The 17,363-nt window shown below is 38.7% G+C and overlaps 1 protein-coding gene across 1 annotated transcript in view; it reads right to left on the bottom strand.

The window, feature by feature from the left end:
• ST8SIA6 (ST8 alpha-N-acetyl-neuraminide alpha-2,8-sialyltransferase 6) overlaps positions 1 to 17,363 on the bottom strand; it is a 123,612-nt gene that overhangs the window by 29,233 nt on the left and 77,016 nt on the right. The window contains exon 4 of the mRNA XM_023632214.2: positions 14,690 to 14,776. Within this exon, the coding sequence (XP_023487982.2) occupies positions 14,690 to 14,776 (87 nt within the window). The remainder of the gene's footprint in view (positions 1 to 14,689; positions 14,777 to 17,363) is intronic.

The following is a 17,363-nucleotide window of genomic DNA, read 5'->3' as shown; positions in this document are numbered from 1 at the left end:
TAGTGTCCAGTTTCTCTCCACATCCCGACTTTTCATCTCTGCCCTCAGGCTTTGCCCAACAGATAAGAATTAAGGTGTCCTATCCTTAGCTTGCCAGTCTTTATTTAGTCCTCACTGGAGACTAAATAATTTGGAGAAAGGGCGGGATGTGCAACTCTTTGCTTTGCCTACAATCAAGCTGAATAATTTTCGAGCAATTCAGAGCCATTCCTGGTTAGACCTCAGAGCCTGGTACCAGACCTGATGTGAACAGCCATCTTGAAAGGGAGGGACAAGCCACAGACTGTTCACATAAAGCTCAGCCCTTTTCTACCACAAATAATGCACAGGAAGACTATAACCTAGAAAGCTGAAGCTTAATATTTTCTGCTTTATGTGACCCATTTTCCATCATGAAAAGATCAAAGAAAGTTCAAATAGAACAAACTGAATAGGAAGTGCTGGTCCTTATAAAATGTGTGGGATAATCCATACAAAATGCATCACAAAGGCAAAACTGGGGCTTATAAATGTTTACACATCCCCCTAGGCAGAGGATTGGCAATGAAACTACTGCAGCTTATTGCTGCTCAGGGACTAGCTGTATTTATTACAGATGTCAAGAGTTTAAACAATTTTTAGTAAAATATTAATTGTAAGTTAGGAAAATTATATTAATCTGAAAATAATAATAATAGCTATTGTGTATTGAGATTTTAACAAATAATGGACTCTGTACTGAACATTTTACACATTGAATATTCATAAAAATTTACGGAGGAAGGTACTATCTCTATATTATCTATAAAGACACTGGCTGGGAGAAGTGGCCTAGCCAAATAATAGTAATATTGATGCCACAAATAACCAACTACCCAAATGTCTGTCGTCAAAGGGAAAATGGTGCTTTTAAGATGTGCTAGTGGGAACTCAGCCATTCACAGGGGAGAACAAATATAAAATAAAATTAAAGACTATGGAAAACAAACAGGAAAGGTCAATGATAAAAGGCATGGAGCCAACCTGAAGCTGAGCCCGTGGTCCTGAGCCAGAAACCTGGCTATGTTTTTCAACCCTTGGTTCCTAATTTTGACCCATTTCTAGAATGATCTAGAACGATTCTTGGTTCCTCCTGATGAAAATATTTTCCTATCATTATTTTGCACTCTACAACATACATGGGTCACAGATTAACCAGGTCTATCAATTAATCACACATACAAAATGGAAATTCATAGTTGTTATCAGTGTTATGAGGGAGAATCTCACTATAGGACAGCAGCAATGACTTAATCAGGTTGTTCAGGAAATGCCTTCCTGGAGAAGGGATCAATGATTTGGGATCTGAAAGATTAGTACATATTAACTGGGGGAGGGAGAAGGGGCAGCACTGTCAAGTCTCTGTGGCTGAAGTCAGTACGGTACATTTGACAAAGTAAAAGAAAGATCCATAAAGGTAGATCAAAAAGAGCCATGAGGAGAGTGGTGGGCAGATAGGCAGGAGAAGTAGATAGTAGGCAGGCAGCATATGGTCTTGCAGGAGTTTAGTTTTTATTTTGAATACAGCGAAAACCCCACCAACAGATTCCAAACTGGTTGGGGCATGGGTAAGAGTGGTGGAAGCATGTTATGACCAGAGACCGTAGTCTGATTTCCATGAAAATAACTCCACCCAGCTGCTGTGTAGAGAATGGATGAGGATACCAAGGTGGTGAACGATGATCAGGGTGCAGGGCACGGCAACAGTCTAAAGGAGAGGCGATGATGAAGCAAACAGATCCCACCCAACCACAGTCAGTCATGGAGTGCCTGCTATGTGCTGGCAGAGGTTCCCATGTTCTAGAGAGAGATTCCTAAAACACCATCAGACTTGAGGATGGATTGATATGGGGATGAAGAGGAGGGAGCTGAAGGAATAAACAGAGTGATACAGAAACAAAGTAGAAGAATCTTTCAAGGAATGAGGAATGGTCTATCCTTTCAAAATACTGGTAAGAGGTGTGAGGTCAAGCAAATGGGAATAGAAAATGCCATCTGGATTTAGTGATGTTGGGTCACTGCTGACCATAGGTGAAACATTGTAGTTAAGGAGTTGGATGAAAGACGGAGCAAGTATAGACAACTTTTTACAGGGTTTGGCTGTGTAGTGGGAGAGAAAGAGTCATTGTGTAAGAAATGAAATGAGAAATAAAATCAAGATGGCATGCTAAAATACTATGATTTTAGAATCAATAGGCTTACAATGAATGTATGTTTCAAACTAAAGGAACAGGTTACTATTAAGAACACAATGATCTAAGAATTCCAGTGATTTACAGGGATTCTCAAAGCATGAAAACATTCATTTCGGCCCCAACAGATCAGAAGAATTTAGGGCTTCAAAAAAACACTACCTCTTTTTAGCAACATGTCTCTGACTCAATTAAATAGAGCCATCCACGAGATTGAACTAGCCACCCGGAACATCAGGAGGAATTCCAGCAATCCAGAGGGAATCTGTTATTAGTGTGTGATTATCAGGCTGGAATAACAGTGAAAGTTAGGATGAGGGAATTGATAGTTATTCCTAGTCATGACACTAATCACACAGTGGAGTTTTATCTTCAAATTCCTGGCTCCCTCATAAAATTAGGAAGGTGGGAAGGCCTATAAATTTAGAATTAGAAAGTCAGACACTGGTGCTTGCCCCTAATGAATCTAGTTAGATACAGAACGGATGACAGAGCATTCAGAAAAGCAAGAATGTCATCAGACTACAATTACAGAAGGCTTGTGTCATCATCTTGCCACTTCTCCTTGTCCCTGGAACTGTTGAGTGCTCCCTGTCCCCACTCCACCCTGGTGTCTCTCTTCCAGATTGTTCTATTGGGCTTCTCAGTCCAAGCCTTTATCACTTCACACCTGGCCTAATGAAGTAGAGGCACCTGTCTTACCCAATCTGCTTGGGATTGCTAGATTAACCAACCTAAAGAAAATGTTTGGCATGGTAACCAGAGAGAATTCCAAGATTAGATACCCAGTTGTCTCATTTACTAGTGATGACACCTTGGAAAATTCACCCAAACTCTCTGAGCCTCTGCCTCTTCATTTACTAAACGAGGAAAACAAAATGGTGTTATCCCCTCCAGGATCAAAGTAAAGATTTTTACAGCACTACAACCATGATGGCTATATTTAATCTTGAATTATTCCACCATCGCTTAGAAGATGAAATCCAAATTCCTAGGACCCGACACAACATGACAACAGCCTCCTGAAAATGGCTCATCCATACTTCCTTCTGGGACTTTGTAAATGGCCCTGCATAGGCTCATCTCCATCCATGCCTTCCGCTCCTGTCTGAATTCTTCCCTTTTCTTCAAAGTACAGTCGCCTCTACTTCATGGAGCCTTCCCATACAATCTCATTTCTCAGGTATCTGCTCCTCTGCTGAGGATCAACAGTAATCCATGGTTTATCCCATTTGTCTCTTGCGTTAGTAGTTATGTAACCTTGTATATGTGTCATAAGTTGCCATAGATACTAAAGGACTTTGAAGGAAAAATATCTTATTAATACCAAGAGAGAAGAAGAACATCAAGTATATACAGTACGTAGCAGCCACCTGCATATACTAAATACTCAATAAAAACACACCAATTGATTAATTTACCTTGTTGTATATGATCAACTTGGGCAACAACTTCATTGCTCTTACTACACAATAAGAGAAGATGGGAGCTCAACTCTCTCCCCACTGCCACAATCCGAAGGGACTCCTTTGAGGCAGGATGAGCATTTACACAACTTGGAGCTGGAAATGATCTTAGAGATCCCCCCTATAACGCCTCACTTTATAGAAGAGGAAACAGAAGACCAGAGACTTCTTCAGGGTCACTAGCCAGGCACTGGCAGAGCTAAGATGAGACCCTAAAATTCCCAGTGCTTTAACTGCTGCATGCTTTGGAAGTGGGTTGTCCTGGGGCTGCAGATAATCTTAGGATCATGTATTCCTCTCTTCAAGTCTCTTCTTCCAACTTTCTAACCCCTAGAATTTTTTTTCATTCTTCCCATAGAGATTTCATCTTTATATACACATAACAAGAACGCTACTCCATTAGATAACGTTGGAGACATACATGCACTGATCTAACAGTAAAATAGCATATCTACAAAAAGACCAAAATCAATTGGCTAGATTTGCATATACTGTTAAAAGACCTAGATGAAAGGACCAAGGTGATCCCTGAGAGAAGGGAGAGAAAAATAGAGAAAAAAGCCTACACAAGGCAGTCCATTAATATGAGTATGTAAGGATTGCAATTGAAGGAGAAATAAGAAGTGAGCAGAAAGGAGGAACTGGTCAAAAGGGAGCAATTTGTCTGAAGGGAGAAAGAGGATGGAAGAACTAACACTTTTAGAAAACCATACCCTTCCGAGGTGGATTAACAATGTAAGACGTAGAGTAGTGGTCATACTTCCCGATTTCAAAACTTACTAAAAGGGTACAGTAATCAAGACCGTGGGGTGTTGGCATAAGGATAGAAAAATCAATGAAATAGGATTGAGAGTCCAGAAAGAAACTCTTACATTTCTGGTAAGTTGATTTTTGACAAGGCTACCAAGACAATTCAATGGGGAAAGAATAGTATTCTCAACAGATGATGCTGGGACAACTGGATATGTAGTTGGATCCCTACCTCATACCATATACAGAAATTAATTCAAAGTAGATCATAGACCTAAACATAAAAGCTAAAACTGTAAACTCTTCAAAGAAAATATTGGAGTAAATCTTCAGGATCTTGGGTCAGGGAATGGTTATCTTAGAAATGACACCAATAGCACAAGTGACAAAAAATAAAAACAAATAAATTAGGCTCCATCAAAATTTAAAAGTTTTGTGCTTCAAAGGACACCATCAAGAAAGTGGGGAGGGGATGGCCTGGTAGCGTAGCAGTTAAGTTTGCGCGCTCCACTTTGGCGGCCCAGGTTCGCCAGTTTGGATCCCTGGTGCAGATCTATGCACCACTTGTAAAAACATGCGGTGGCAGGCATCCCACATATAAAAATAGAGGAAGATCAGCACAGATGTTAGCTCAGGGTCAATCTTCTTCAGCAAAAAGGAGGACTGGTGGTGGATGTTAGCTCAGGGTTAATCTTCCCCACCAAAAAAAAAAAGAAGAAAGAAAGTGAGGAAAAAAACAATCCACAGAATCATACAAAATACTTGCAAATCATATATTTGTTAAGGAACTTGTACCTGAAATATATAAAGAACTCTTACAACTCAACAATAAAATGACAAAGAGTCCAATTTAAAATGAGCAAGGTATTGGAAGAGATATTTGTCCAAAGAAGATATACAAATTGTCAATAAGCACATGAAAAGATACTCAACATCATTAATCATTAAGGAAATGCAGATAAAAGCCACAATGAGATACCATTTCACACCCACAAGGACGGCTAACAATAGATTTGGGGAGCTGGCCTCATGGCTTAGTGATTAAGTTTGGCATGCTCTGCTTTGGTGGTCTGGGTTTGATTCCCAGGCACGGACCTACACCACTCGTTGGCAGCCATGCTGTGGTGGTGACCCACGTATAAAATAAAGGAAGATTGGCACAGATATTAGCTCAGAGTGATTCTTCCGCAGCAAAAATAAAATAAAATAAATTTAGAAAAAATACAATAACAAGTGTTGCCGAGGATGTAGAAAAATTAGAACCTTGTATATTGCTGATGGAAATGTAAAATGGTGCAGCCACTTCATTTCAGAAAACGGTTTGGCGGTTCCTCAAAATGTTAAATCTAAAGTTACCATATGACCCAGCAATTCCACTCCTAGGTCTACAAAAGAAGAATGAAAACAAAACCACAAATGTTCATAGTAATAGTATTTAAAATAACCAAAAAGGGGAAAGAAATCACATGTTCAGCTAATGAATGGTAAACAGAATATGGCATATCCATACAATGCAATATTACTTAACAATAAAAAGGACGGAAATGGTCATACGAGTTACAATGGATGAACCTTGAAAATATGCTAAGTGAAAAAAGCCTTGAAAAAACTGCAAGTCATTCAAAATGGTGGACAGATGGAGCACAGTGGGAGTAGTGGCAAGAGAGAAGGTGAAGAGATAAACACAGGCCAGATCATGAAGAGCTTTGTTATCAGTATTGTAAGTGATTTCGGAGGTGGGGAGAGTGTTGGGGGCAGTCCATATATACAGTGAAGTACTGTAGGATGACTATTTCGGTTGTAGTGGGAAAGTTGCACTGGAGGAAAACAACCTGGGAGGGAAGGTGACAAAAGGGAACTGCGATGTAATGCAGGTGACAAATAATGTCAGCAGAGCGGAAGAAAAGACAGATTGAGAAGACACAAATGAGGTAGAATAGATGGAGTTGGATTGACAGGATGTAGGAGATGAGGCAGAGCTCAGAACTAATGATGTCCCCCGGGTTTCTGACTTTGGCTGAAGGTAAGACTTTGACCAAGTCAAGGGACACAGAACAAAGAGGATCAGATTACGGAAAGATGATCAACGTTTCCCACGTTGAATCTGAGATGCCAGTGGAATCCCAGAGAAACCGTCCAGAAGACAAAGTAAGCTTGCATTTACTCATCAGTAAAAAGGGAATTATAACACGAAACTCACAAGTTGCTGTAAAGATTAAATGAAATAATTTATTTCAATGTGCCCTGCATTGTGGCTGGCACGCAGTAGGCACTCAATATGTGCTTGTTTGCTTCCTTTCCTTCCAGAGTCAGTCCCTTAATCATTCACATCTTAGCATGAGTTACATGTCCGTGGAGGTCTGGCACAGAGAAACTGGAGTTTTTAGGAAAAAGAGGAAGAGAACATTTAGGAACATGTAAACTTGACATGGTGCAGTGTCCGCAGAGCCCTGAGGCCTTGCACACTGAGAAGCAGGAGACAAGCAAAGAAAGGGCTGGGACAATGTACAGAAGGTCAAAGGAGGGAGGAAGGAGGAAACCCAGGCACCTGACACAGAGTGGATGTTCAATACATTTTGAAATATACATGAAATGAAAAATAAATGAACGAACATGTCACATACTTTGCAGTTTTGCTAAGGGTTCATCCCAGCTATACCTCAGCCCACTCAAAGTTCTGCCTCATAACCTGGCAGCCATGGGAAAGTCCAAGAGGGTTATGTGACCAGTGTTCAAAATGGGATCAACGCAAGTTTCAATCTAAGGCAAGAGGGTGAATAAAGACCAAATTCAGTCAGCAACTCAGATGACTGAGTTTTTCCCTTACTAGCTAATGTGTGCACTGATATTTTTAAGGGTATGAAAGATCAGCTGACATAATTGAGTAGAATATAAGAACTAAAGTAAGGTAAAATAAAACATAGAAAATGATCATCAAAGCAAAGGACAGGAAGTCAATTGAAATATAAACTCAGGAGTGAAGGAGCAATGTTGAACCATTGGAAAAAGATCTATATTCTGGGATATTGTACTAATATTTACACAACGTAATGTACCAATGAAGACACTGAAAGCCATGTAATAAGGAGCAGAGGGTTTGAAAGGCAGGGAAGTCCAGAAGGAGGAGTATCTGACATGGGAGCATCAAGCAATAGAGTTAATATTGAGTCTAACTTGGGAGATAAATTTTGAAGTAAAATGTAGAAGATCAGTGAATCCCAGGTGGGTTTAATGCATTTTTATGGTCAAGTTTATATTCTGAGGACTACGAGGAGAAGTAGTTCCTAAGTGTACAAGAAGCAGTTTCCATTATGAAATCCAGCAGGCATAATGACATGGTGTGGTTTTCGTTGCTTCTCTAAATGCACAGGCATGCTGTATGGTATGACAAATAGAAGATGATATGACAGGATATCAACAGTGAAAAATGGTCTCAATGCAGAGGAAACCAAGAAAAAAAGCTTTTTCAATCTGACGAGTGACCCCAAACACCTATCATAAAGTGCACACATCTTCTTAAACTTAGAAAAAAATATGTATTGCTTTGAGCCGTCATCGTAGTCTCCCCGAATGAGTCATAAACAGCAAACATTTAAAGTGTATGAAGAGGAGAGAAACAGTGGCTCAGAAAAATGAATATGATCTTGTATAATCAAAAGAAGCCCCTGATAGAGATGACTGTTGCTTCTCTCCAAGAAATTTGGGCTACAAAACAAAACGCCTGGGCCATAATAATTCTCTGGAAGTGTTGATTGAATGAAAAAAGTCTTGAGCTCACAAAAGGCTAACCAAAGTCAAACCGTAACTATTGCTTTTGGAAAAATATTTCAGAAATAGCTGAAAACTTTGTTGGTTAAGCTACATTTGGTTGCTCCCTTCTATGATTTCTTGAAAAATATCAACATCCATTTATTTGCAGATTTTATATCTTTTCATAAGGCTAAATCATCAAATGGCACTGTTTTAATCATGTAAGTGTCATGTAGTAAAAAAAATTAACACATGACATACAATATGTAAATTTATTTTGTTTAACACTGTACTTTTTTTCCAAGAAGCTCAAATAAAAACGAAAGCAACACACTGGCTGTTATTTTGGAAATACCAATGAATCTACTAACACAGCATTGGAATCTTTTCTTATATATCAAACACAAGAAGGACAAAGGAACAATTTCCAAGACATTTTAATCAAATCAAACCTGAGGGGATAATTTGAGATTTAATAAAATTGCTACCATGTAATAGTTATCTGTAACAAAGTAATCAGGCACAAAATACCTGTTTTACAAGTAATTTGAAAGGCATCTCATTTGCATGAGTCTTAAAATAAAAGTGTGCGTTTACATATTAGCACGGTTTTCAGCAACCATGCTTTTAGTAAATATGTGATTGGTAATATTCAGAGATTTTGGATTCAAATCACATCTACGAAACATGGGGACAACTAAAGAAATCAAATGGTATTAGAGAATTCAAAAGAAATCAAAAACAAAATAACAGTATGAGTAATTTTGAAAAAAAAGAAAATTAAACACTGTTGCTTGGGTACCTATTAGTCTTCTGTAATCGATTACACAAAATGAATCAGTTCTTATAAGTTAGAAAACGATTCATAAAAGCTTAATGCAGTAATTACCATGCCAGTTACCTAAAGAATCTAAGACTAATTATTGAAGCTCAAAGATCTTCTGCGGGGATAAAACCTGCTTGCCAGAAGTTTCCAGAGCCTCACAAAGGAGCTTTTAAGGGTGAAGGAGAGGCAGTGGGGAAAGAGGTATAGGGAGTGTTTCATAACATTTATTCAAATTTAAGCATCTCGAGGTTGTTTTCAAATATCTGACTGTTCAAGCTAATGATCATCCACCAGTTTCTAAAAATGAGAAGGAGAGAACATAAAAAGCAATAATTTCTTAAACTGAAATCCAGGCTAGATTTTCCAGAAATTATGATATGTGTTATCAGCTTGTGCTTGGGGGAAAATATTGTCATAGGAGATCAATTAATGATTTTTAAAGCAGAAGGCAGACAGCTCAACATTCTTAACTTCGTATGGCCATATGTCAATGAAATTAGATGCCAAGAAAATACTGGGGATAAGACATTTTCAACTTTTACTTAAACCCCTCTTTAGGTTCAAATAGGATCTCACAGAAATGTCAATTCATCACTGAAACTTAGGATGTCCGGATGATAGGGAGGGATAAATCCGAGAGAGGGCCACACGTAAGCTTATAATAACCATGCTTACAGGGAAGATGAAACAAGCAATCAAATCTCAAAGCAAACAGAGCCCCAGGTCTGGAAAAGTTCTTGGAAACGTTTTAGACCATCTGGAGGTCCTAGACTCCTTGAGAATTTGATGCAAGTTAGGGATCTTTTTCCCAGAAACATGTACAGAATTTCACATGCAATTCCAAGGGCTTCATAGAACCAGTGACATGGACCTCAGATGTTTCCAGGTAAAGACTGAGAGAAGTTAGGGACGCAAACTGCAGGCTACAATTCCTCAGATGCACAATCAAGTGCTGAATGAATAAAAGCTTAAGAATCTATAAAAGGAAGACCAACACTGTTAAGTGGAAAAAAAAAAAGATTGCTGAGAAGATAGGCTTTTAGAGGGCCATATTTCTCACATAAGCTAGCTTCACACTGCAGTCACCTTCCAGGAGAGGCCATTTTCCCTGAACATTTATATTTATCCCGGACCAAGGAAATATCATCTGCATCTGGTTGTCCCAATGTCAGCTCAAACACAGCCTATCCAAAATGGGTTTATCTTCTCAAAAGCAACTTCCCTTTGAAATCTTTCTACTTGTCACTAGCACCACTATTATCCCAATCAACCAGACCCCAAATTTCTCACCTATCTTTGACTCTTCATTTTTCTTCTCCTTCCATTAGAACAGTAGGAATGAATAAGCAACCAGGCCTGTCAATTCTTCAGTCAGGTGTACTACAGCTATTTATTGGGTACCATTCAGTGTCATGGGCACTGCAGAGACAAAGATAGATAAAAGACACCCATGCCCCTAAGAAGCTCACAGTCAGGTGTCCCTTCCTTGATATTTTGATAGCTACCATTGATGTTTTAGATTTGCACCATTCTACAGTCACTTTTCTACTCCAGCCCCTAAGTGCTCTGACGTCCTTCAGTCTATTCACTCCTTCCTAAGATTCCAACTCGCATAATATTTTGCTGACCGAATATATTCCTTAAAATAATAAATTCAACATGTAATTCCCTTGATAGGAATATCTCTATTAGGTTCCTGGTATCTACAGAAAGCTTATGGACTTTACGCTGATAACCAGAGCCCTGTGCATCATCAGGCCCACCCCCATCCACCTACAAGAATCCCCTTCATCTCAATCACCCTTTACTACAAGTTCACTGCGCCAATGAAGCTGTTCCTGAAACTTACTCATGTTTATTCCGGCCCCATCACTGCCATAGTGGACTCTCCTTCCCTTTCTACTCATCCTCAGAGTTACAGCTCGAGTCCTGCCTCTTCCCACAAAACATTTCAAGAAATTATATCCCACAGGGATCAGGCATTGATATATTCTGGTATTTGTATAAATCACTCATTTTGACACTACACCATAAATATTCATAATTTTATTTTTTGTCTTTTCAAACTGACTACAATGCCTTTGAGGTCAATAAGAAAACCTTGCATTTTTTCTTGTTAACTTTCCTGCATCTATTCATTTAACATATATTTACTGAGGTCCTGCTTTGCACTCCGCGCTGTACCAGGCTGCGGGGGTCCACCATGCTTTGACATAATAAATCCTAAACAAATACTTATTGATAAATAAAATTTATCCCCTTGGCTACAAGTGGCATATTTATTTAAGAAAAATAACTCTTAAAAGCTTTCTTATTTTTAGATCATGTGACTACACAAGTCATGTAATTTTCTAACAGCCCCGAGGTGTCAACGGTTGGGAGTTTCAACCATCAGGTTGCAGCTGGATTTAGAACATATTCACTTGCTCATATTCTTCAGAATTTAATGTAACTTTTGTAATTCCTGCTGAAAGAATATGACCACCTTTTTAAGGCTCACATTTCGCTTTTCTCCAATTTGGCATAAAATGCTGTAAGGAAGTAGAATGGAAAAGTCTTCAGCTACTTGACATCTACAATAATAGGAGACATTTTGATAATACCAGCTTCATAAATAAGCCAGAAACTCCTCAGATTTGGCCAGCTATGTCGGTAAAAATTTAGGAAAGTGGGCAGTTCATTATGATTTAATTGCACAGACTTCTGTTGAAGGTTTATATATATATTGTAGTTTATAAATATGCCCATAAAAATAAAATTACAATATTCAAGTAAATAAATAAATGTCCCCATGACTGTTCTCTTGAATGACAACAAACAATAAGTGTTATGGTCCCAGCTGTTTACTTAAATTGGCCCTGAGGGGATGGAAAGGCCATTGGGTCATCATCAAGTTACTGATGCACTTTTTACACTGAGATGGGTACTAAAGGGAAAATGGCCATTCTGTCTGCACCATCCATCTAGACAGCTTCTATCCACCAAAATCTGCAGCAGTGACTCTCTTGCAGCTTTGGATTTGAAGACTACTAATTTTTAACAACAACAACAACAACCACAAAGCAACAAGGGAAGAAAGAAATAAGCTGTAAAGAGAATTTCTTTTTTTAATTGAGCAAGACACTGTGTGTGAAACCTTGCAGAGATCATTTAAGGCTCAGGATGAGGTCACCCTCTTCTTCAAGAGGATTTACTTTCGTTTCTTTCAGATATCTAGGCTAAGGGCAGATCAAAATCCAACTGAGGATGGAGATGATTTCAATTTGGGCTTCAGTGGTTTAGAGAACTGTTCTTTTTTAGGGATTGCCGGAAGCTCTGCTCAGCATCTCTGCCTCTCTGCCAGGCTTTTACTTTTGCATCTGCAATTTCCCTGTGAGGAAAAGCAGCTCGAGATGCAGGGCTTACCTCCCTCAGCTTCTCTCGTCTTCTAGATCTTAGTCCTGTGGATTCTCCCCACCTTGGTAGCTCGCCAATGCCCTCAAACAGGTGTTTGGTACTATGTCTTGTATTATTCTCAGAAGCCTTGGTCTAAATTAACTTTACAGCCAGAAGTAGAAGCTCCTCTATCCCTAGTTCGATTATTGGTGTCACTACCCATCTGGTCTTTCTAGCTAATTACGTTGGATCGATCCTAGATAGCTCAATATCTGAACATCTCCCCTTTCCTTTTTTTCTTTTTCTGCACATGTAGAAAGGTCTCTCAAAACCAGACTCTCTGCCACTCATTGACCCTGTGATCATTTAGGTTACAATTGCCCACGCAATTTTCTATCTGGTCTCCCTGTCACTGGGATCCCTCAAATCTCCTCTTGAGTAAGACTGTGTCTTAGTTATAACAGAACACTATAGTCTGGGTGGCTTATAAACAACAGGAATTCATTTTCCCAATTCTTCAGGCTGGGAAATCCAAGATCAAGGTGCTGGCAGATTTGGTGTCTAGTGAGAACCCCCTTCCTGGTTCTTAGACAGCCATCTTCTTGTCGTGTCCTCACATGGGAGAACGGGTGAGAGAGGAATCTGGAGTTCCTTTTCTAAGGTCATTAATCCCATTCAGGAGGGCTCTACTCTCGTAACCTCATCACCTCCCAAAGGCTCCACCTCCAAATACCATCACATTGTGGGTGAGGTTTTCAACTTATGACTTCTGAGGGGACACATTCAGTCCATAGCAGACTGTGTGGCATAAAATACCCTGAAAATAAGATAAACAGAAATCCCTTTTCCCACCCCTCACCCTGGGATGCCAGTTAGGAAAGATGCTTAGTGGTGTCCTACAGGAAGTCACAACATCTATGTGTCTACCCAATGGAGAGAAGATATTCACTTCTGGCTTTGACCCAATCAGGAAGTTACTCTTTCACCCAGCGGGAGCTGACCGGAACCCCTCTCATATTGGCAGCAGAATCAAAAGCAGTTGGCCCAACAACTCCAGCGTACACTGAATGAAGGTAGCTGGACAGTGCCACAGCACTGAGTAAACACGAAGGGCTGCCTTCCCGCAGGAAAGAGACCCAAGCAGCAGGTGCTCCTTAGAGAATCTTAGGGGGAAGCAAAGTCTCTTTAATAAGGTTTCTACAACACTTGATGCTGAAAGTAAACTTTGAAAATACGACCCAGTAAAGATAAAAACGTATTTCTGGATTGTAATAGAATAAAATAACTTGGCACCAGACAAAACTCATGTTGGATGCTCAGCAAAGAATCATAATGTGAGCAATGAAAAGCTGAGCTATGTAGACCAGGCAAGCACAGAGATAACTGGCCCAGCTGCCCCTTATGAGCAGGTTTTGGGAGGAAGGAGTGTCAGATAAATATCTACGCTCCCTCCGCAGCACATTATCTTAACATAATTTTTTTTTTTGAGGAAGATTAGCCCTGAGCTAACATCTGCTGCCAATCCTCCCTTTTTTGCTGAGGAAGACTGGCCCTGAGCTAACATCCGTGCCCATCTTCCTCTACTTTATATGTGGGACGCCTACCACAGCATGGCTTACCAAGCAGTGCTATGTCTGCCCTCGGGATCTGAACCGGGCAAACCCCGGACTGCTGAAGTGGAGCAAGCACACTTAACCACTGTGCCACCAGGCCAGCCCCTATCTTATCATAATTTATCTCTGCCTAGGTGGGCTCTAAACTATCCAAGCACAGGACAGCTCTATAATTATCAGTTGATAACCTGGTCTTGTCAGGTTGATGGTTCCTTTCCAGATTATTACCTGGAGCAATTGAAGCTCCTAAATGTTGCTGGTGTTAAAAAGCTAATGAGAAAAACCATAAGAGAATATCCAGAGAAGAAGAGTTTTCTTTCTAAAGTGATCTGATTGTGGATGATTTTTTCCTTCTGTTTTCCAAACATTCCTTAACGCTCTTACATGTTATTTACAAAATAAATAAATGTCTAATACAAATGGTACCACAAAGATGAGACAGCCTCTAAAATATAATAAAAAGTCTTAAAAAACCTTTCTGTTTGAACTTGGGATGTTTGTAATTAATTCCTGCACATAATTGCAAATTTCTAGAAAAGAGATAAGGATGGAGTGGCCTGTACCTCATGAGAGGGTCTTAGAAGGAAATCATCTTGATTGTCACCCCCCCCTTTTTTTTACAACATGTTGCTTATTTTCCCTAGAAGCAAATATACAAGACATGTTTTATCTCAGATTACTTATGAAGAATTTTTTTACCTAAAATTCTCATATTCTTCCACTTGTCGTTTCCAAGGACAGCTCTGTATATTTGTGACAATTCGAAGATAGTCATCCTCTGAATACCTAAAAGTCAAATGTCAATGAAATTAGAAAATCAGGATCTTACCTATTGCTAAACAAATACGTAAGTCTTCTAAAGACATTTTTATAATCTACTCATTTTAGCCTTCTTGAATCTTTTCTGAAATAAGGTGACGTAGAAATAAGTAAATATCAAAACATTTCAAAACTTCTAGGAATATACAATTTGCAAAGAATTATTATGTTGATTTAGCAAACAAACCATGACAACGCACCAACTCACATTCATGTTTTATGGCCATTTCACCTTAGCTTTAACTCAATGACAAATAAATATACATTTTATAGATGCTTGCCATAAATATATGGTTTATTATTTTTTTCAGGCTCTAAGTTGATAGATTTACCTTGGGATATATAGATCAAATTTCTCCAAAATAATCATCCTAAATTTTAATTCTAAACAGTACATTAAATAACCAGATTAGGCCCAGTTAAGAGAGATATATATGGCACAAAAAATTATAAGCACAATGGTACCGTTTGGCTGGATCCCAGTCCCCAGTAGATTTCACTCTCTCTGAAATTCCATCAAGTATTAATTCCTTTAACCACAGAATAGACTTTAGTCTTTAAGGCTCATCACTTAAAATGCAAATATCCTTTGAGTGAAAACCCCTTAAATTTTCTTTCAATTAATATCTTAGTCATAAGTTGCCAGTTGTTTGAGATCAAGGCTCTGGAATAAAGAGATAGAGTATGTGTTGGTGAAAAGAGAAGATAGAGTATGTGTTGGTGACTGGGTGGGGAAGGGAGAGGGCAATAAAGAACCTTGTCAGGAAAATCGCTTCCTCATCCCCATACAACAAAATGCGGATCTTCCAAAGTTTATCTCTGAAAGGAGGTATTTGTTACAGTTGGGGAAAGTAGTCAACCAAGCAATTCCTCTCCCCCTGAAATTTACTTCTTTTGGGTATCTCTTTCTGCAATGTTGCCACTAAGATTAGTCAAGAATATTTTACCTTGGTTTCTGTTGGCCCACCTAAGGAAAGCTGAAAATCTTGAAAGACTTTGCTAAATACTAAAGGAGAAGCAAGGCAAAGAGCTACCACAAGAGAGATTAAAAGTGGATTTATTTGTATACAGGCTTTCAACTTTAACAGATTTACTTCCCTCCCATGGGCCTTAAGACTTGTCCTAGTACACTAAGTGGCATGAGAGATCTATACGCTGGTCCCAAAGCTTTGTCGACATGTGACGATTCCTATCTGGAGTGAAGATTGCCAGTCTCCATCTGGTGGGAGACACCCAGAGACACCCTGCAAGACAGCGTTAAGCTCAAAAAAGAAGAAATATACATTGAGCAGCCTAACGAAGTCTCTTTCAATTTCTGGTTCTTTAAGAGAGACATGACACTGCGGCTATTCTCTCCTGCCTCTTGACTTCTGGGGCGAAGTCTCCTCCAGTGGGGAAGTCTTGTTTACCACCAAGGCATATGATCATATTGAAAACAAGACAATAGTCAGAGCACTGTGTGTACCAGGGTCCATCAGGCAAAGTAACAAAAGAATCATTGTCTCACAACCTCTACTAAAGAGAAAATGGAAAGGGAGGGGCCAAATACAAATATCTTATCTAACTAAATCAGTGAGAATTGCAATGTATTTTAAATCATCGAGACAAAACATATCATGAAAAGTACAGTAAATGGGAAATTACTGTCAAATCATAAAAAATAAATGTGTCTGAGTTTAAGGTTTTATTTAAATGTCATTTATTAGATGAAAAAAATTAAACTTCTCAACGCATAGCTGAGATAAGAAGACTAGGGAACTTGAAGACATAGCAATAGAAACTATTGAGATGGAACATACAGGGATAAAAAAGATTGAATGAAAAAGTTACAGAGAATCATTCAATTGTGAGACAACCTCAAGTGGCCTAATATACAAGAAATTATGGTCCAAGCAAGAGAAAAGAGACAAAAAAAATTTTGAAAAAAATTATGGGCCAAATTTTCCAAATTTAATGAAAACTATAAATCCACAGACCCAAGAAGCTTAACAAACCCAAATCACAAGAAACATAAATAAGACTATACCAAGGCACATAATAATAAAATTTCTTTAAATCAGTGATAAAAAGAAAATCTGAAAAGTAGTTAGAGAAAAAATATTATGTACATAGCAACAAAATAAAAATTACAGACTTGTCAGAAAGAATGAAAGTTGGAAGGCAGTGGAACAACATCATTAAAATTCAGAACAGGATTTGGGGAGACTGTCAACCTAGAAATGTATAGTCAGGAAACCTTTAAAAAAATGAAGGTAACATAAAGACTTTTTCGAGCATACAAAGACTGAAAGAATTCATACCAGCAAACCTGAAGTACAAGGAATACTAAAGGAAGTCCTTTGGGCAGAAGAAAAATGAAACCAGATTGTAATCTGGATTGACACAAAGCAATGGAAAGCACTGGAAATGTTACAATATGTAAATATATATGAAAGACATTTTTGTATTTTTCTAGGTCTCTTCAATAAATAATTGACCACTTAAAGTAAATATAATAATAATATATTGAGAAGTTTATAACATATGTAAAAATAAATGCATGAAAACTATAGAA

This window comes from Equus caballus, chromosome 29 (assembly GCF_041296265.1).
Source record: "Equus caballus isolate H_3958 breed thoroughbred chromosome 29, TB-T2T, whole genome shotgun sequence".
NCBI classification, from domain to species: Eukaryota; Metazoa; Chordata; class Mammalia; order Perissodactyla; family Equidae; genus Equus; species Equus caballus.
Note: the sequence above shows the minus strand (reverse complement) of the source record. Positions and strands in the feature narration are given on the sequence as shown.